Source organism: Podarcis vaucheri (genome assembly GCF_965113315.1).
Source record: "Podarcis vaucheri genome assembly, chromosome: 14".
In the NCBI taxonomy this organism is placed as follows: domain Eukaryota; kingdom Metazoa; phylum Chordata; class Lepidosauria; order Squamata; family Lacertidae; genus Podarcis; species Podarcis vaucheri.
In genome coordinates this window covers 46,336,871-46,356,722 of record NC_138752.1, presented here as the reverse complement: position 1 = coordinate 46,356,722, position 19,852 = coordinate 46,336,871, and the positions used below count along the sequence as shown (strand labels likewise).

The 19,852-nt window shown below is 51.2% G+C and overlaps 2 protein-coding genes across 4 annotated transcripts in view; one reads left to right on the top strand and one right to left on the bottom strand.

The window, feature by feature from the left end:
• LOC309518961 (multidrug resistance-associated protein 1-like) overlaps positions 1 to 9,828 on the top strand; it is an 84,070-nt gene extending 74,242 nt beyond the window's left edge. For all 3 annotated transcript variants that reach the window (XM_082199612.1, XM_082199611.1, XM_082199610.1), the window contains 2 exons: positions 6,615 to 6,809; positions 8,484 to 9,828. In XM_082199612.1, the coding sequence (XP_082055738.1) occupies positions 6,615 to 6,809; positions 8,484 to 8,592 (304 nt within the window). In that variant the 3' untranslated portion in view covers positions 8,593 to 9,828. The remainder of the gene's footprint in view (positions 1 to 6,614; positions 6,810 to 8,483) is intronic.
• A 2,564-nt stretch (positions 9,829 to 12,392) lies between these two features.
• On the bottom strand, positions 12,393 to 19,298 carry LITAF (lipopolysaccharide induced TNF factor). Its single transcript, XM_082199949.1, has 3 exons — positions 19,076 to 19,298; positions 17,371 to 17,527; positions 12,393 to 13,963 (listed from the first exon to the last, which is right to left on the bottom strand). Exons 1-3 carry the CDS (start codon positions 19,287 to 19,289, stop codon positions 13,855 to 13,857), a joined length of 480 nt encoding a protein of 159 aa, XP_082056075.1. The 5' UTR covers positions 19,290 to 19,298; the 3' UTR covers positions 12,393 to 13,854.
• Between the last annotated feature and the right edge of the window lie 554 nt (positions 19,299 to 19,852).

Below are 19,852 nucleotides of genomic sequence, written 5' to 3'. Positions count from 1 at the left end.
AGTCCTCTGACTCACTGCTTAGGCTTGGAGATCTCGGGTCGTCATCATCACTCATTCTCCCTTCGGCTTCCTCCCCTTCGCTCTCTGTTTCCACCCTTCTCTGCGTCTCTGCTTCTGAACCCCTGACATCCATCCCCCCCTCGAAGCCCCCCCTTCCCCCCTCCCCGCTGTCAGGTGTGGGTGCTGGGTGCTGCATCATCATGGGAGGGAATGCTGGATACAGGTCGCTCCCCGTGGGTGGCCGCCAACTGAAGACCTCCGAGTCTTCCCCCTCGCGGTCGTCGACGTTGACTTGTTGCTCTTCCATCTCTGTACCGCCGTGCTCGAACCCGAGGTCCTCCCCGAACACGTCCATGTCAGTCTCTGCGTCGGTCGCTCGACCTGGCATCTCCAGCCACTTCCTGCGCCATTGCTCCTCTGGTCGATCTTCCCACCAATACGAGTTGCCTGATGCCGAACCTGCCGGTGAACCTTCTGGGGAACGGGTGCTCCGTGCGGGTTCCCCTTCTGAGTCGAATCCATGGAACGTGCTGGAAGAAAGTGTGGGTGTGAACAACCAGTCGTCGAAGAAGCTCGCTGGCATGGGTTTGTGTGGGAAGAGGGCATGAAACTCGTCCTTGAGCAGGGGTTCCTCCAAAGCGTAGTCTGGTACCCAGCTATTGGCGCTGGCCCGGGTGCCCTCTCTGGCTAAGAGGTATTCGACTCCCTCCTCCCCCCATCTGGAGTCCAAAATCTCCGTGACCTCGTTGATGTGGTCCTGGTGCTTCACCCCCCGCGTCTCCGTCCGTTCCCGGAGCGGACTTGGCGCCGTCCCTGGCTCCTGGAACCTGTGAGGTGCCTTGTAGGGAGTGAGCACCGACCTGTGGAACACCGGATGCATTCTGGAACCCTCCGGCAGCGCCAGTCGGAAGGCTACCGGGTTGATCTGCGCTTCGACTTGGTACGGACCGATCTGCTTGTGCCCCAACTTCTTCTTGGCAAGTGACCTGGTCGGCACTGCGTGGGCTGCCAACCAGACCCAGTCTCCCACTTGGATCACTTCGCCAACCCGTCTGTGCTTGTCAGCTTGCACCTTGTAGGCGTGCTTAGCTAGCTCCAGCTGCCGTCTGAGTTGATCGTGGACCGCCTGCAGCTCTGACGCGAACGCGTCCGCCGTCTGTGGTTCTCCTTCCCCCACTCTCTCCAGTCCCGGGAAGGTTCTGGGATGCCTCCCATTGTTGGCAAAGAACGGCGTCACTCCTGTGGACACGTGCTTCGTGTTGTTGTAAGCGAACTCGGCTAGCGGCAGGTAATCCACCCACGTCGCAGGCTGTTGATTGGCATAGCATCTCAGGTACTGCTGCATGATGGCATTGACCCTCTCTGCTTGCCCGTTGGTCTGCGGGTGTCTTGCTGATGCCAGATTGACCTTGACAGTTAGAAAACCCATCAGCTTCTGCCAGAACGACGAGATGAACTGGCGTCCGCGGTCGGACAGGATAGACCGTGGCAGGCCATGCACTTTGAACACGTGATCTATGAACAGTTTGGCGGTTTGTTCCGCCGTGGCCACCTTCGCACACGGAATGAAATGTGCCATCTTGGTGAACAAGTCCACCACCACTAGCACAGCTGTCTTGCCTCTCGAGCTGGGTAAATCCGTCACAAAGTCCAGGGCCACCCTCTCCCACGGTTCAAACGGCGTTTGCAGCGGTTCTAACAGTCCCGCCGGTGGTCTGTGTACCGGCTTGGCCCTCTGGCAGGTGTCGCACCTCGCGACGTAGTCCGCGACCTCCCCTCTCAGCCTGGGCCACCAGAAGTCTCTCGCGACTAATTCCATCGTTTTCTCTGTGCCAAAGTGACCGGCCGTGGGTGCGTCGTGCAACTGTTGCAGTACCTTGGCGCGAAGGTCGTCTCCAGGTACATAGACAGCCCCTTTGCGTAGGAGCAAGCCGTCCCGCACCTGGAACTCGTCCGTGGTAGCCGTGCCTCTGAGCAGTTCCGCCATCTTGTCTTGTGCGAATGAGTCGTCCCGCAATGCACGTCGCACCGCATCCAGGTCTACTGTAGCTGAGGCACACGCCCACGCCGTCGGTGCGAAGATGTGCATGGCCGCCGCTGGCGTCACCTCTTCTAGGTATTGCGGTTTTCGGGACAGTGCATCCGCCATGATGTTGGTGTCGCCTGGGACGTACTCTATTCGGAAATTGAAGTCAGCAAAGAACTCCGCCCAACGTATCTGCCTCTGGTTCAGGAACTGAGCCGTGCGCCAGTGCTCCAGATTCTTGTGGTCCGTGCAGACCTGCACCGTGTGCTTGGCGCCGATTAGGAAGTGCCTCCACGCCTTGAAAGCTGCATGAATGGCTAGCAACTCCCTGTCCCAGATGGTGTAGTTCTGCTCCGACTTGCTGAGCTTTCTGGAGTAGAACGCTCCCGGCCGCCACACCCCCTGCGGGTCTCGCTGCAGCAGAACAGCTCCCACGGCTCTGTCTGACGCGTCTGTCTCTACCCTCAACGGTTTACTGGGGTCGATATGCAGCAGTTGCTTCTCCGATGCGAAGAGATGCTTGAGCGCTTGAAAGGACTGCTCCGCCTGCTCCGTCCAGATGAATTTCTTTTTTTTGGAGCTGAGCGTGTCCGTAATTGCTGCCGTCTGCATCGCGAACCCCTTGATAAACTTGCGATAGAAGTTGGCGAAGCCGACAAACCGCTGGACCTCCTTCCGGTTGCGCGGGCTCTTCCAATCCAATACCGCACGAACCTTGGTGCTGTCCATGGCTATCCCCTTGTCCGACAACTTGTATCCCAGGAAATCCACCTCCGTCGTGTCGAACTGGCACTTCTCCAGCTTGGCGTACAGTCTATGTTGTTGCAACCTGCTGAGCACCTCCCTCACGTCTCGGTCGTGAGCTTGCTGCGAGTCCGAGAAAATCAGGATGTCATCCAGGAAGCAGACGCATGTCTTGTAGAGGAGTCCCTCCAACACGTGATGCATAAAAGCTTGAAAACAGTGAGAACCATTTTGTAATCCAAAGGGCATAACCCTGTACTCGTAGGTGCCCAGCGGTGTGAACATGGCCGTCTTCCACTCATCGCCCTCCCGTATGCGGATGAGATTGTACGCCCCTCGTAGGTCCAACTTGGTGAACACGCGTCCCTTGCGCACCGTCGCGAGGAGGTCGTCAATCCTGGGCATGGGGTAATCAGACGGTTTGGTCATCTGGTTCAAAAGGCGGTAGTCCACAACGAGTCTTTTTTGGGGCGTGTCTTTCTTTTTCACGAAGAAAACGGGACTGCCCCCCACTGCCTTGGACTCTCTGATGAAGCCACGCTCCAGGTTATGCTTGATGAACTGTTTGAGTTCCTGCATTTCATCTTCAGACATGGAGTATAGCCGCCCCTTCGGCAGCGTCGCCCCCGGTAGGAGGTCAATCTTGCAGTCATATGGCCGGTGAGGGGGTAGCTTGTCCGCCTCCTTCTCGCAGAAGACCTCCAAAAAGTTCGCGTATTTGTGGGGGACCGCTTGCAACGTTCCCAACTGCAGTTGTGATTCCTCCTCCTCTCCCTCCCGTCGGGGCAGGATGCAGTGTTCTGCGCAATAAGAGGAGCCGAAGATCAGTTGTCTCTGGTACCAAGCCAGTGTCGGACTGTGCCTGTCCAGCCAACTCATGCCCAACACAATGGGCGTGTCCGACAGTTGGGTGACATTAAAACTGATGACTTCCCTGTGGTTGCCAAGGCGCATCACCATTGGTGGCGTCTGCTTCACCACCTGCCCCCCTAGCAACTCTCTGCCATCCACTGTGACGACTTGCAGGGGCAGAGTGGCAGGCAATAGCTGTATAGCGTGCTGCTCCACAAAGCTCTGCGCTATAAAGTCTGCGTTGCTTCCAGAATCCACAGAAAGCGGCACTTCGATAGTGACGCCGTTGGGTAGCTGGAGAGACGCTGTGAGCTGCACTACTGGTTTGGGTGGGAGGGGATCCGTGGGTTGCAATATCGCTGGGGACTGCTTCACAGATGCGTCTGGCTGGGCCCCAGTGCCTCCGTCTCCAGCCAGACATCGTCGTTTCCCTGCTGTGGTTCTCCTTGCTGCGTTGCTGCAGTCACCATTGCTGAGGCTGCAGTGTGCTTGTGGAGCCTCCGGGGACACTCCTTCGCCAAATGGCCTGGATCCTCGCAGATGTAACACTTCCTGTTCCCTCTAGGAGGCTTCGCTTTCACTGCTGCCGGTGCTAGGGCTCTGGCTGCTGACTGAGCCCTTGCACCTCCAACCTCCATCGGTTCCCCTCCCCCTCCTGGCGGAGGTGTGGATTGCGCACGCGCTGCTTCCCTCGGAACGAAAGAGAAACTTCTCGCTGCTTCGCGCCCTCCACGTCCTTCATCTCTGCACCATGGACGTTCTTCCAGCCTCACCCCCACAGTCAGCGCCCTTTGGACCACCTCCTGCGTGCTTCGGGGCCTCTCCCCCCTTGCAATTTCATCCTTAACCGCAGAACTTAGACCCTCCCAGAAGAGGTCTCTGACAGGGGGCGAATCCCGATCCCATTCTAAAGCACTGACCAGCGCAAAAAATCGGGCGTGATACTGCCGGACGCTCGCCCTCCCTTGTTTTAGTCCATGAATCTCCCGTCTGGCAAGATCCACATCAATAGTAGACAAAAAACACGCATCCATCGCTTTGATAAAGGCATCTGCATTCTGAAGCGCCGGATCTTTATCCCTCCACAAATTGCGCAGCCAGGCTTTGGCATCCCCATGCAAATGGGACAATATGAACCCCACCTTCTCTTCCTCATCTCTAAAGTCTTTTGCCAGCAGTTGCAGTGCGCACATTACGTCTGCTCTAAAATTAGGGTACTGTTGCAAAGTCCCATCGAAGTGAGCCACAAGCCCTCCTGCTCTCCGTGCCAATCCCACGCCCTCCGGTCTGGGTCCCGGTTGCCCTTGCTTAACAAGCATTTCAAACCTGGCGTGTAGGTCTCTGTAGGCGGCTGTAGTCTCCTCCTCCCGTTTCTTGGAAGCCAATACCTCTGAGGACAACTGGGTCACTGCCTCTTGCAGCGCGGAGATCCTCTGTTCTTCCGTCATCTTGCTAACCTTTGTGAGCTTGCTTACAGACACCCCTCTTCCTCCCCTAGCGGCTTCTGCTCCCGCTGCGAGGTTTCAGGTTTCTGAAGCTTTGAAGGGATGGGTCTTACTGTCAGAGCTGCTACCAGGTCCCAGCTCACATAGGACCACGCCACACAGCGTCCACTTTGAAAGAGTCTTTATTGAGTTACAGGTTTCATTTCCGAACTGCAGCGTGCAGCTCTACACCTTCTGCCCTAGGTCGGCGAAGACCCATCTGAGTCCCCGCCTCTTGCACACCAGCTTAATACCCTAGCCTTGCTCCACCTCCTTCGCCTCTCCCTACGTCTCTGGGTCCTTCTGCCCCCCTGGGACTCCTCCCTTCTACTCTCCTCTGACGCTGACCCCCCTGATCCTTCCGCTTCCTTTCGGCGGGCTTTGGGACCTGGCTCACTCTCCGGGCTGCTTACTGCTCCAGCTTCCGCTGCATTTGAACTTGGCGCGCGCGCCCAACTCTCTACTTTCCTCTTGACCGTTGCCTCGCTCTCTGAGGAGGGCGTGACCACCCCTGACTCGTGCCCTCCCTCCTGCTGACGGCCTCCGGAACCCGATGCCTGGCTGCCTTCCTCCCTGCTGCTCTCAGTCTTGAGCGTGGGTCCCGACTTCCAGCTGCTGCTCTCTGAATCTCCTCTGTTCCCTTCCTCCTGGGGTGTCCCCCCGGATCCCCCCCTTGCTCTGCTCACTGGGGCTCCCTTTTGGGAGTCCTCTGACTCACTGCTTAGGCTTGGAGATCTCGGGTCGTCATCATCACTCATTCTCCCTTCGGCTTCCTCCCCTTCGCTCTCTGTTTCCACCCTTCTCTGCGTCTCTGCTTCTGAACCCCTGACAGCGTCCTTCCTTCTAATTCCTCTCCGTGCTCTAATGCTTTCTAGGGACTCGCAGGCAGCCGGAAAACATGCAAGTAGGGGGGGGCTGGCTTGGGTGGGGGGGGGACTTTTGCCTTCCTTTCCTCCCTCCCGTTAAAACCCTCTCCTGCATTCTTAGCCAGCTGCTTCTCTGCACACCCCTCTCGTGCTCCTTGTCCCTTCTGTGTTTTTCCTCCCCTCCCCACTTAAAACGTGGTTACGAAGCATGGATCCACATGGATCCTCAGGATCTTTGCATTGGGTCATCCCAAATTCACCATCAGATCACACAGCATGTCCATGGCTACAGCCTGCACCAAAAAAATCATACACCCACTGTTGCCTGGGGCTGCAATGGTGCAAAAATGTGGTTACAAAGCATGGATCCACAGGGATTCTCAGGATTTTTGCATTGGGTCACCCCAAATTCACCATCAGATCACATGTCTGTGGCCACAGCATGAAGCACAAAAATGATACATCCACTGTTTCATTCAGAATTCCCCCACCCCCTTGTTTTCCTCCCCTAAAAACAATGTGCGTGTTATGGTTAGGTGCGTGTTATAGAGCGAAAAATACGGTATTTGGCCCTGAAATGGACTGTTGTTAGAGATTCAATTTTTAAAGTTTTTGTTGGTGTGTTTTACTTTCTGTCTCAAGTGTTGGGCAGCGACAGCTGGTGTGCCTTGCTCGAGCCTTGCTTCGGAAATCCAAAATCCTTGTTTTAGATGAAGCTACAGCGGCCGTGGATCTTGAAACAGATGACCTCATACAGTCAACAATCCGGACGCAGTTTGAGGGCTGCACAGTCCTAACGATAGCACACCGGTTGAACACAATCATGGACTATACACGGTAAAAGTGGATGAACCATGCGAGTGTCTGTGGAGGAGGGAGTTTGGAAAGGCTCCATTGTGTTAGCTTCTGTGTTGTATACATCTCTCTTTCTCCTTTTTAAAAAAAAACAAAACAAAAAACCAACCCATTTGTGTTCTTTCAGTTCTGCTTTACTGAAACCTCTGCTGTTGTTTAAAACTGTCATTTTGCTCCCAGTGTACTTCCAGGCTTGCTTTACTCAAACTATTTATGTTGTTTTAAACAGTCACCGTTTCCCTCTCAGTGTTCTTCCCTTCCAGCTGTACTTAAATTTCTCCCCTTTTTCATTCCTCAGCTGCCTCATGTGAGAGCATATAGATGAAATTATTATTATTGTTATTATTAATAGTCTATTTATTTATTTATTTATTTATTTATTTATACTCCGTCCCTCTGGCTAAGTTTCCCCAGCCACTCTGGGCAGCTCCCAACAGAATATTAAAAGCACAATAAACCATCAAACATTAAAAACTTCCCTAAACAGGGCTGCCTTCAGATGTCTTCAAAAAGTCAGATACAGTGGTACCTCGGGTTAAGTACTTAATTCATTCCGGAGGTCCGTACTTAACCTGAAACTGTTCTTAACCTGAAGCACCACTTTAGCTAATGGGGCCTCCTGCTGGCCCCGCACCGCCGGAGCACAATTTCTGTTCTCATCCTGAAGCAAAGTTCTTAACCTGAGGTCTGGGTTAGCGGAGTCTGTAACCTGAAGCGTATGTAACCTGAAACGTATGTAACCCGAGGTACCACTGTAGTTGTTTATTTCCTTGACATCTGATGGGAGGGCGTTCCACAGGGCGGGTGCCACCACCGAGAAGGCCCTCTGCCTGGTTCCCCGTAACCTCACTTCTCGTAGTGGATGGGGTGGAGGTGAAAACTGAGGCTAACGGGGCTGCAGAACAGAAGTGGCGGCTTGAGAAACGGGCTGGGGAAGGTGAAAAGTGAGCTCCATAGTTGCATAGGGCGGGGAGCAAAAGCTCTGCAGGGTTAATGTGAGGAGGGGAAACAGCAGGGAAGTCAGTGTGTGGAGTGATCAGGGGCACAGCTCTGCGGAATCAAGCCTGTGGCCCATCTAGTCTGGGATGGTGCCCTCCCAGTGTGGTGTAGTGGTTCAGAGCGGTGGACTCGTAATCTGGTGAACCGGGTTCGCTTCCCTGCTCCTCCACATGCAGCTGCTGGGTGACCTTGGGCCAGTCACACTTCTTTGAAGTCTCTCAGCCCCACTCACCTCACAGAGTGTTTGTTGTGGGGGAGGAAGGGAAAGGAGAATGTTAGCCGCTTTGAGACTCCTTAAAGGGAGTGAAAGGCGGGATATCAAATCCAGACTCTTCTTCTTCTTCAGCCAGATGTCCATGGGAAGCCTGCAAGCGTGACCAGAGGGTTCCCCAGTTGTGATTCCCAACATCTTGCCTCTGACAGTGAAGGGAGAACACAGCCATGGATAGCCTTACCCTCTATGATTTGTACTTGTATTTGCAGGTTATCCCTGTGCATGGCCAGCGGTGTTGAGTCAAGGATTAGCCTCTGCCCCCTATTTTGCCCTTGGCTCCCGTTGACTTCCGGCAGAGAATCAAAACAGGCCCTGCACCTCTGAATTCTGACCCCCCCCCCTGGAACTGTAAATGTGCTGACTACATTTCTGTTTTGTTTTAGGGTGATTGTCCTTGACAGGGGTGAAATTGCGGAATATGGCTCCCCTGCCAGCCTGATCCAGAAGAGAGGCATTTTCTACAGCATGGCCAAAGACTCTGGCTTGGTTTAACGCCTGGTTTGCGGCTTCTCTCGCTGGGGGTGCAGCTCAGAAGAGGACTGGCGAACCAAACACGGAGGAAGACGGCAGCACCTGCCAAAATCCATTGCCCAAGAAACTCCAGCCAAACAATTCCACTCCTTGCAACGTAATGGAGACACAACAGGCACAAAATCTACTTCTCTCCTCTTCTCTACACTTTCCTGACCTTTTAAAGGGTTAGCTTTCAAGCATAGCAATAGCGATGGACAGGTTGTTTCTTTGAGCCCCAATCCCATCTATTTACCTAGAGCAGCGGTGGCTATATTTTGGCCCTTCAAATGCTGCTGGTCTGAGTCCCCTCTGACCCCGTTGGCCCACGACCAAATTGAGTCCTTGGAGGAGGCCTGGCTGAATTTGTGCCTAAAACATTGCTCAGCCATCCTGGTTTTTGTGGCAAGGAGCTCTTGGAGAGACTGGATAATTTCCTTTTGAAAACCCAGCATCTCAATGGGAGAAACCTTTAGGGTGGCTAAATAGAGGATAGGAATAGCACAGTCCAAAACTTTAACACCACGAGCAGAATTGTCACATGCTGGCATGGGGGGAGAGGAGCGAGGGATTTCCCTTCTATTCTGAAAAAACATGCTTATTGCATACATTTATCTAGAGCAATTCTGGCTTGTTTTGAGGATGGAGGGGGAAAATGAAAATGGAAGACCAGGTGGTTTTTGTTCTTGGCCGTAGGAAGATGGGGGTTTGTTTTATTATTCCCAAGAACTTTACCCTATACCATAAGATACATATATATTTAACCCTTTTGGATGAAAGAATCACTCCCAGTTGTAGGCAAAATGCTTTTTTGTTGTGGTTCCAAAAAGGAAAATTCAGCCTAATCGTTTCTGTCTAAGGTCCTTTCTCCTCTCCCCCGCCCCCCAGCCGTTGTGTTCTTTTAATTGGAAAGGATCTGCAACAAAAACCCACAATTCTTGTGTTCTCCACAGTCATTTTACCAAAGCAAAGCTGGAAGGAAAATCAAACTTATCAGTGCATCTAAATGCTCACTCCAGGAGCTTGGAACAGCAGACTTTGAATTATGTTGCTGACTTTTTTTTCTTTTTTAAAAAAGACATGTCTTTTCTTAGAATAAAGTTATTTATTTTTTTTGTAAATACAATTCTCTAAAGTTAAATAGATCGAAATTTACTTTGGTATTTTTGTAATGACTCATGGAAAGAGCTTTCAGTAAAAACCTTTTTGTTTGGAGAATGTCCTCGTTCTTTGTAAACTTGCAGAAAATAACAGTAGGGTTGCTGTATACAGAGGTGGAAGGTTTTGTCTCCCCAACATGGGAATACTGGACTTACTGTAACTCCTTGGGTGTGTGGTTTAATTTGGGTTTTGCAAGGTGAAATATGTGGGTTTTCTGGACATTTGTAAGTTGCACTTCTGTGTTTACGAATAGGCTTAGGTAACTCTAATAGTTACCTAACGCTAAAGGTAAAGGTAAAGGTACCCCTACTCGTACGGGCCAGTCTTGACAGACTCTAGGGTTGTGAGCTCATCTCACTCTAGAGGCTGGGAGCCAGCGCTGTCCGCAGACACTTCCGGGTCACGTGGCCAGCGTGACGACGCTGCTCCGGCAAACCGGCACCAGAGCAGCACACAGAAACGCCGTTTACCTTCCCGCTGTAAAGCGGTACCTATTTATCTACTTGCACTTAAGGGTGCTTTCAAACTGCTAGGTGGGCAGGAGCAGGGACCGAGCAACGGGAGCTCACCCCGCCGCGGGGATTCAAACCGCCGACCATGCGATCGTCAAGTCCTAGGCGCTGAGGTTTTACCCACAGCGCCACCCACATCCCATACCTAACTCTACCTAACTCTAATAATACCTAACTCTAATTAGGTAACTTTAATAATGGTAAGTGGCCATGGGGCTGTAGATTAGATAGCTTTTTCTATGGTCTTCTGACAAAGGTAGCAAAGATAATTTGTTTTGAACCAAAGCTATGAACTTTTTAGTGTCATGCGAGGAACAGTCCCATGATAGCAGGAACAAACAAACAAAGAAAGCTAGGAAATCCCCTTCTGTGGCAACCCTGAGGTCAAACGTCACATGATTTCAAGAGCATGTGATCAGCATGGGAGATTCTAATCAAAGGGGAAACCCATTCTTAAAAGGGAAGCTGTTGGAAGGGGCCGTAACTCAGCAGGGCACACGCTGGTCATCCAAACCTCTTTTTCCCAATTGGGTCTGCATGAAATTTAAGGCCAAGGCTGGAGACACAGAGATGCAAATTGCAGCATCCCAAGTGAAAGGACGCATGAGTGACCGGTTTCATGTGGTGTGGCAAGGAGAATGCTCCTCTGTTACCTCCATTATTCCAGGTTGAAGGCTGCCGGTACCTTTCTGAGCACAATTCAAAGTGTTGGTGCTGACCTTGAAAGCCCTAAACGGCCTCGGCCCAGTATACCTGAAGGAGCGTCTCCACCCCCATTGTTCAGCCCGGATACTGAGGTCCAGCCCAGAGAGCCTTCTGGCGGTTCCCTCCCTGCGAGAAGCGAGGTTACAGGGAACCAGGCAGAGGGCCTTCTTGGTGGTGGCACCCTCCTATCAGATGTCAAGGATATAAACAACTCTCTGACTTTTAGAAGACATCTGAAGGCAACCCTGTTCAGGGAAGTTTTTAATGTTTGATGTTTTACTGTATTTTTAATATTTTGTTGGAAGCCGCCAAGAGTGGCTGGGAAACAGCCAGATGGGTGGGGTATAAATAATAAATTATTATTACTGCATTAAGACATGATAAAGGGGAAGGGAGGTGGGCAGATGGAGAGGAGAGCCTTCCCCATCCTCTGTACGAATGTGGCAAAATAGCTTATTTTCAGCAGCAGCAGAGAAGACCTGCCTTGCTGCATCAGACCAAAGGACCATCTGTTCCAGGATCACACCCCCCCATCCTTTCCACGCCAGTTCCTCTAGGACACAGGTGGGGAACCTTTTTGGCTCCGGTGATCAGATCTTTATCCTGGTGGCAGCCCTGGTCCAACTTTGACAGGTGGGTGGGGCAGCACACCTGCCAGTCACATGACATCACAATAAAACCACATGTCTGGCAGGTGGGTTGACCTGCCTGCCAAAATCCCTTCCTTCCCCCCCCCCCCCCAAGTGCGAGGTGGAAAAAAACCACCTTTCTCCTTATCGACTGATGGGGAGGGGGGGAGCCTGCATTTTGCAAGCACCAGCTGCTTGAGGGCAAAGTCCATCTCATAGCAGATATCTGCCCCCGAAAAACAGGGCTGCTTGGCTTCGGCTGTGAGAGATATTGCTGTAGAGCTACCTTAAGAGGAGATGGGAGAAAAAGTTTGCCACCTGCAGATCTCAAAAGCACACCATTCACCCAATTCTGAAAGCGAAATCTAAAGTAGGAAGAGCGTGCTGGATGAGGAAATCAGTCAGGCATCTGTGAAATGTTTCCACTTCAGGGTGGGTGGGTGGGTGGGAGACCTCAGGTCAGGAGTAGCTTTCCAGGCTGATTTTTTGAGGTCTTTTCTGGAAGGCCACAAACCCTCCTCTCTAGATCTGCAATAATGCCAGAACACAATAACAGAAGGCTGCTGGATCAGGGCAATGCCCATCTCCTGCAGCATCCTGTTTTTCCAGCAGCCAAGTGGGAGCCTGCAAAGAGGACTGCAGTGCAACAGCGCTCTCTCCTTTCCTGCAAGTTGCAGCAACTCATCCTCCAAAGCATGTCGCCCCTGCAACACAGCCATCCGAGTTAGGAGCCACTGATGGCTTCATCTTGCACCGAACCAGCATTAACAGCCAATTTACAAGATGCACCTTTTTATTTAGAGGACGAAACCGTTGTTTAATTCAAACTAGATCACGTGTGTATAGCCTATGCAAAATAAAACACACACCAAAAAATAATGTATTTAAAAATCTCCAGCGGTCTGCTTTCCTTTCAGGCTTAGGTGGGGCAAATTTGGTGTAGATAAACTTGCCCGGATCTGCAGCGGCAGAGCTAAGAGTCTTTTGCAAGCTGCATCCTGCTTGTTAAAAAAGAAATAAAAGCATATTTCCAATGCTACTACCCACAATTCCTGCAGGCGAGTCTTCAGCTCTCTACTGCGTTGTACTTTTAGTTCAGAATAGAAGTAGGTTTCAAGTAGCTCCATCATTGCTGCATCTGCTTCCAAAGGACACTTGCGATGAACTCGTTTGGCAGCTGCTCGCCTGGCCTGCAACTTGCCCGTGGGGGACGAAAGAAAAGCAGAGGTTTTCTCCGATCGGGTCACTGGGGCAGGAAATTTCCGATAGCCGCCCCAACAGAGAATCTAGCCTCAACATTCACAGCTTTGGTTTATCTAGATCACCTATCTGGACATTATTTTCCCTAAGATTTGCTCTATACTCTATGGATACATCAGAAGCTGGTCCTGTTCTAGCCAAACGTAAAGAGGAGGGAAGGATTTGAGGCACTGAGATCTTTGACTCTTAGCAGAAAGATGATCATTTGGGTCAGAAAGACAAAATTCTAGGCCTGGAACCCATTTCCTCACATTTACTTTTCAGCAGTAATTTAAAAATGCTTCAGAAATCTCGAAGCACTTCTATAAAGCTCCAAATGAATACAAAAACAGATTTTGGAGCACCTGGGTAGCAAACAAGGGACCTACCAGGCGGTCTCTGAAGTTGAAGAGGCAACCTGAGGTTCTGAGGACCCCTGCAAAATAAAATTTAAAAAACCTGGCCACCAACTTGAAATCAGTTGCTACAGAAGCCCTGAAGTGCCTCATTTTGTTAGAAGCTACCTTTAAAAAAACGGGATTTATTTTTTCACAGGGATCTCATCAACATTCCCCAGGGAGAGAGAATTTTGGAACCAAGTGTCTCTTCAGGCTGCATAAAAGGCCTTAGCAATTTACACACACAAACAGAGAGAGAGAGAGAGAGAGAGAAATATCATTGAGGTTTCCAATTGCAACGCTTCCTCTTAATGCCAAAATAGGAGGAGAATGGGGGAGAGTGCCAAAGCGCAAAGATGAATTAAGACGCTGCACCAGTTCGACACTTTTCTGTGGACAATGCAGGCATGATTTTTGCAAGAAAGAACATGCACTTGTTGGTCGTGAGGCTGGAGAAACACATCCCACTTCTTGGCCAAAGGTTCTTCTTGCACCCAAATCTTCAGAGGCAAAAAAAGGCACAGCGGAAAAAATTATTTCCATGAACTCCAGAAAAGGGGAAAAAAGCATATATTTTAAAAAGTGCGTGCCTAATGTTGCTCAGAGACGCCTGTAGGTGCCGACAAGAGCGTTGCAGCTGGGACAGTAGTGGTCAACGTCTTGAAGCGAATCCACGCAGAAGGGGATGAGGCAACAGCCGACAACACACCTGTCGAGAGAAAGCAGGCAGCCTTCAGAACACAGACTCTTGCCCCAGGTACTCTGTGACTGCTGTTTCTGGATAAGATCAGTAACACGGCTACAGGTGCTAACAATACTGAGCAAGGCGTACAGACCTTCCGGCTCAGCTCAAGGCAGTTTCCTAATGCAATACAGCACCATCTCATCTTACTCCTGCTCTGTGGATGGAGTGTCTATGCAAACCTCGGCGCGCACAAGCACCCCTGGTCTTCTGCAGCTGGTGTATCAAAAGGGCCTTATCACTCGCTCACCAAGCAAGGCAGAGAGCTTAAGAATGCAAGAAGAGGTCTGCTGGATCAGGCCACTAGCCCATCTGCCAGTACCTTTCCGAGCATAATTCAAAGTGTCGGTGCAGACCTTGAAAGCCCTAAACGGCCTCGGCCCAGTATACCTGAAGGAGCGTCTCCACCCCCATCATTCTGCCTGGACACTGAGGTCCAGTTCTGAGGGCCTTCTGGAGGTTCTCTCCCTGCGAGAAGCAAGGTTACAGGGAAACAGGCAGAGGGCCTTCTCGGTGGTGGCACCCTCCTATCAGATGTCAAGGAAATAAATAACTATCTGACTTTTAGAAGACATCTGAAGGCAACCTTGTTTAGGGAAGTTTTTAATGTTTGATGTTTTACTGTATTTTTAATATTTTGTTGGAAGCTGCCCAGAGTGGCTGGGGAAACCCAGCCAGATGGGCGGGGTATAAATAAATAATAATAATAATAATAATAATAATAATAATAATAATAATAATAATAATTATTATTATTATTATTATTATTATTATTATTATTATTATTATTATTTAGTCCAGCATCCTGTTCTTGCAATGGCCAACCAGGTGCCTGCGGGAAACCGGGAAACAGGACTCGCCGTGGTCTCCAGCCACTGTTTGGAAGCACTGATGCCTCCAGCTGTGGAGGAAGGGCAAAGCTATCATGGCTGGGAGCCACAGATAGGCTTCTCCTCAATGAATTTGTCTAACCCAGTGGCATAGCGTTGGGGGTGCCAGGGGTGCCGGCCGCACCGGGCGCAACATCTGGGGGGGCGCGAGTCCAGAGGGAAGGGACAAGCAATCAAGGCTTGTTTGGGGTGGGGGGTCGTCGTCTCCCTTTGGCCGGCCCCCCTCGAGGAAGCGGGAACCTCTCCAAGGCGCAGCGCGCCGTCGGTGTAGGGAAAAGAGCCACGCAGCAGCAGCAGCAAAGCCGGGGGGGGGAGGAGGAGGAGGTGGAGGCGCCGCCTGCCACAGGATCCGATCCGAGCCTGCTAATCGCTTGCTGGGAATTAAGCGGCTCAAAGAGGCAAAGGAAGAGGTGGAGCCGCTGGCCCAGCCGGGAGGAAGCTGGAGAGAGCAGCGCGCCTGGGCGCGGCGAGGTTGCGTAGGTGCGCCCTGGCTGGCTACCCGCCTCCCGGGCTCAGTGCCTCCATGACCCCTCCAGCAGCGATGGGAGAGATGGGGGGGGTCCTGGAGCAGTCCCGGCTGCCTGCTCCTGCTTCTCCCCCGCCTCCTTCCCGTTGCCGGCGCCTTGATCTCATCCGGATCAGGGACGAAACACGCCCATCCTTTCCTACTCCTTGTCAGGTCACTGCTTCATTTCTCCAGGGAGCGAGAGAGGAGAGGTGCCAGGGATTGCCAAGCGCGCGTGACGCAAAGGGCCTGCCCACACGCAGGCTGAGCTCCGCATGGCGGGGGCGGAGGGAGGCGCTCTGAACATGCTTAGGAGGCGCACGCCAGTGGCGTAGCGTGGGGGGTGCAGGGGGGGGCCGGCTGCACCGGCGCAACATCTGGGGGGTAGGGTTAGGGGGCGCAAATCCACGGGTAGGGAGCGCAAATTACTTGCCTTGCCCCGGGTGCTGACAACCCACGCTACGCCACTGGTCTAACCCTCTTAAGTGGTTAGTGTGTCTGACTAGGACTTGGGAGTTCAAATCCCCGCTTGCCCCTGATTCCTGCATTGCAAGGGGGCTGGAGCGGATGACTCTTTGGGGACCCCCCTTTTTTTATTCATATATATTTATTTATATTTTATACCTTTACAGTGGTACCTCTGGATGCGAACGGGATCTGTTCTGGAGCCCCGGTCGCATCCTGAAGCGAACATAACCCACGTCTGCGGGTCGCGATTCGCCGCTTCCGCGCATGCATGTGACGTCATTTTGAGCGCATGCGCGAGCGGCGAAACCCGGAAGTAATGCGTTCCGTTACTTCCAGGTCGCTGTGGAGCGCAACCCAAAAATGCTCAACCCGAAGCTACTTCAACCCGAGGTATGACTGTATTTACATTAATTTTTACAAAGTTAATAATCATAAATAAATAAGAATAAAAATGTGCACCCCACCATCGAGACTCTTCCATTGTAACTATCCAACCTCCCAAAATTTCAACACCTCTTGCAATGGCTTTGACCCCTTTCCGTTTTAACAGTACAAATTCTACAAACGCCCTCCATATCTCCTCAAAATCATTTCTCCCTTACCTTAATGGCACGTGTTAATTTATAATTAATAGATCTATCCCACACCTCTCTATACCATTCTTCCATTTTATATTCTGCTTTCCCCTTCCACTTCCTAGCTACAGAGGTGCCCTGCAAGACGAATGCCTCACAAGACGGAAAACCCGCTAGACGAAAGGGTTTTCCATTTTTGAGCTGCTTCGCAAGACGATTTTCCCTATGGGCTTGCTTTGCAAGACGAAAACGTCTTGCAAGTGTTCCGATTTTTTTCACTCCCCCCCTTTTTCTAAGCCGCTAAGCCGCTAATTGCCTTTTAGCCGCTAATCCGCTAATCCTTTAATAGCCACTAAGCCTTTAATAGCTGCTAAACCGCTAATAGCGCTAATCCGCTAAGCCGCTAATAGGGTTGCTTCGCAAGACGAAAAAAACGCTAGACGAAGAGACTCGCGGAACGGATTAATTTCGTCTTGCGAGGCACCGCTGTATCATAATTCAGGTAGCTGTCAATAAATTTGTGAGTGAGGCCTTCATAGCCTGCGAACCTTCCATCCCATCGTAAATTGATAACAGTACTACCTCTGGACTCTCGGTCAGCTTTAACCCAGTGATTTCTGTTATATCCTTGAACACCCTTTGCCAAAAAAACTGTACATATTTACACCCCCACCACATGTGATCTTAATTCCCTGTTTCCTGGCATCCCCTCAAATGGGACCTGATATATACATCATCATCATCATCATCATTTTGGTTGTGAACGTTCCTCCTATGTAATGTGGGAGCAGCCAACCTCCAGCCCTCCAAGAAACTGCGAGGCTCCTATCTCCCATCAGCCACAGCCAGCATGCCCAATGGTCCCAGCTCAGCAGCCCCTGGCTTAATGCATACAAGAGATCAGCATACAAAGGCAGCTGGCAAGGACCTACTTACCCCACCAGGAAGAGGCCGCCACAAGCCAGCCAGGTCAGCGCCCCAGAAGTGTACGAGAGGCGCGTCAAAATGGTTTTTTGACACGCAGGGCAGTTCATCTGGACGGGGCGGTCGTGGAAGACCAGCGGTGCCTGGACGTAAACCGTCTGAACGGTAACTGGGGCAGCAGAGGAGGCAAAGAGACAAGGGCGAGAGGGTCACACTCCTTTCCTGCTCAACCTTGGACTCCCTCCTCCTCCTCAACACCCGGGCGAAAGTGCCTTGCAAAACCGGCTCGCCAGAAGCTCAGATCCACCAGGAGAAAAACCACCCCAATGGGAAACCAAAACGAACCATCTCAAGGAAGAAGATGCAAGAGGCGTCCTCTTCTGTCTTGGCTGCTGGCTTTCAGATGCCAACATGGCTGAATCCCCGAGAAGGGAGCAGAGGATGTTGCTGGCCTCAGCTCAGCCTGGGCGATGGTCAGAGACCATGATGGGAGTTGCAGTCCAGCCATGTCTGGAGGGTTATGGGGCTCAGTCTGAGGGGCACATACTGATGCTATAAAGGCCTGTTTGCACTGTGCATTTAAAGCACTACGCTACTGTCGCTTCAAGGAATCCTATGCCTCCCATGGTGGCAGCTAAGTAGAGAAACAAGAAGAGTTCTTATTGAGTCTTTTACAGTGGTACCTTGGTATTTAAACGGCTTGGCTCCCAAACAAATCAGCTCCCGGACGCCACAAACTTGGAAGTGTGTGTTCCGGTTTTCAAACGTTTTTCAGAAGCCAAATATCTGACGCAACTTCTGCTTGAGTGCAGGAAGCTCCTGCAGCCAATCAGAAGGCGCGCCTTGGTTTTCAGATGGTTTTGGGAGTCGAACGAATTAAGTTAGTGAACCAAGGTACCACTGTATTTAATATTCACAGAGAGAGATGTAGAAATGTCATCTCTCTTAGACAATGGTGTCGCTCCAAGTAAAGTCCCACCCCCTCCGTCTCTCCTATTCTACATCACCCCTGTGCTGGCTGATCTGTGCTTTCTGCCTCTGAGTTTTCTGTTCTCCTACTCTCAATGCCCGCCAGGTCCTGGGAGAGTGAGGGGTCAGGAATGCTCTCCAAAGACACTGAGTCTGTCAGCTGCCTCTCCCCTTGTGCTTCTTCTTCCTCCTGCCCCTCTCCCAATATTTCCCAGCTTCTCCCCTCTGCAGCCTCTGAACGATGCCCTTCTGCAAACCACTGTTCTGAATCTATACTGTCCTCCTCAGGAAGGTTCAGCAGGGGAGGGCGGTCTCCACCATTCCTCCTCAGTCCAGTCCTTGACCGCTACTTCTTTAAACAGCCACGACTCCCCCCAAGGAATCCTGGGAAGTGTAGTTTGTTGAGAGTGCTGGGAGTTGTTCGGAGACCCTTGTTCCCCTCATGGAGCTACAGTTCCCAGAGTGCTTTAAACACCAATCCCAATTCCCAGGGAACCGTAGCTCTGTGAGGGGAACAAGGGCCTCTGAACAACTCCCAGCACCCTCAACAAACTACACTTCCCAGGATTCCTTGGGGGGGGAGTCATGGCTGTTTAAAGAGGTATCGTAGCGCTGTTGATTTAGAGCACTGGTGGGCTCCAGTTCTGCTCAGAGGGTACCGGGGGACCTTATATTTATAGCCTTCAATCTTCCAGACGGAAGGAAAGTGGTGTGTAAGTGGACCAAGATGGTGCAGTTGAAGGCTTACCTGGTTGGGGACCTCCGATGACTCCAGGTTGCATGCCATATGGCGGTGCCTGTTGGCCTTTCATATGTGGCCCAGGCCCCGGGACGGGATAGGGCTGGGGGTACGGAGCAGAATGGATGCCGGTTGTCTCGGTGTAAGGAGGAGGCTGGGCCCCCTGAAAGCCAGGAGCGGATGGATCCATTTTCTGGGAGACAGAAAATGAAAAGGCATGCATGTTATTATTTCCTCCATATCTCGCCCTTTGTCCCAAAGGATGCAAATGCATCAAAAACACACTTTTTTTAAAAAAAAAAGTATTCTAAACGTAAGCTAGTGTTAAAAGCTTATCTTTCATATATAGATATATTATTAAATAAAATGAAGAGCATAAATAAATGTTTTTACAGGTTGAAAGCAGCAGAAAGTATTCGTTCATTTATTCATTTGTCCATTCTCCACCTTTTCCCCTGATGGGATTCAAGGCAGCATGCAGATAAAACCAAGAATTGCTTAAAAACCAGAATCGCTGCAGAATTGTTGGATATTGATAAAGTTATCACTGATCTTCTTGTTCCAAAACATTACAAAAAACACCCAATTTTCCATATGTATTCTTTTAGCTCAGTCATAGTTACCATGGACCACATTTCCTCAATCCATTCAGATACAATCACAGATATGCTCCACAAAGGGGGAGCCACCACCCAAAAGGCCCTGTTATGCATCAGCACCAACTAGGCAGCCCCTAGTGGTGACACCACCAGTGAGGTGGGCATTGAATGTAGGTGTTGTGCTTAG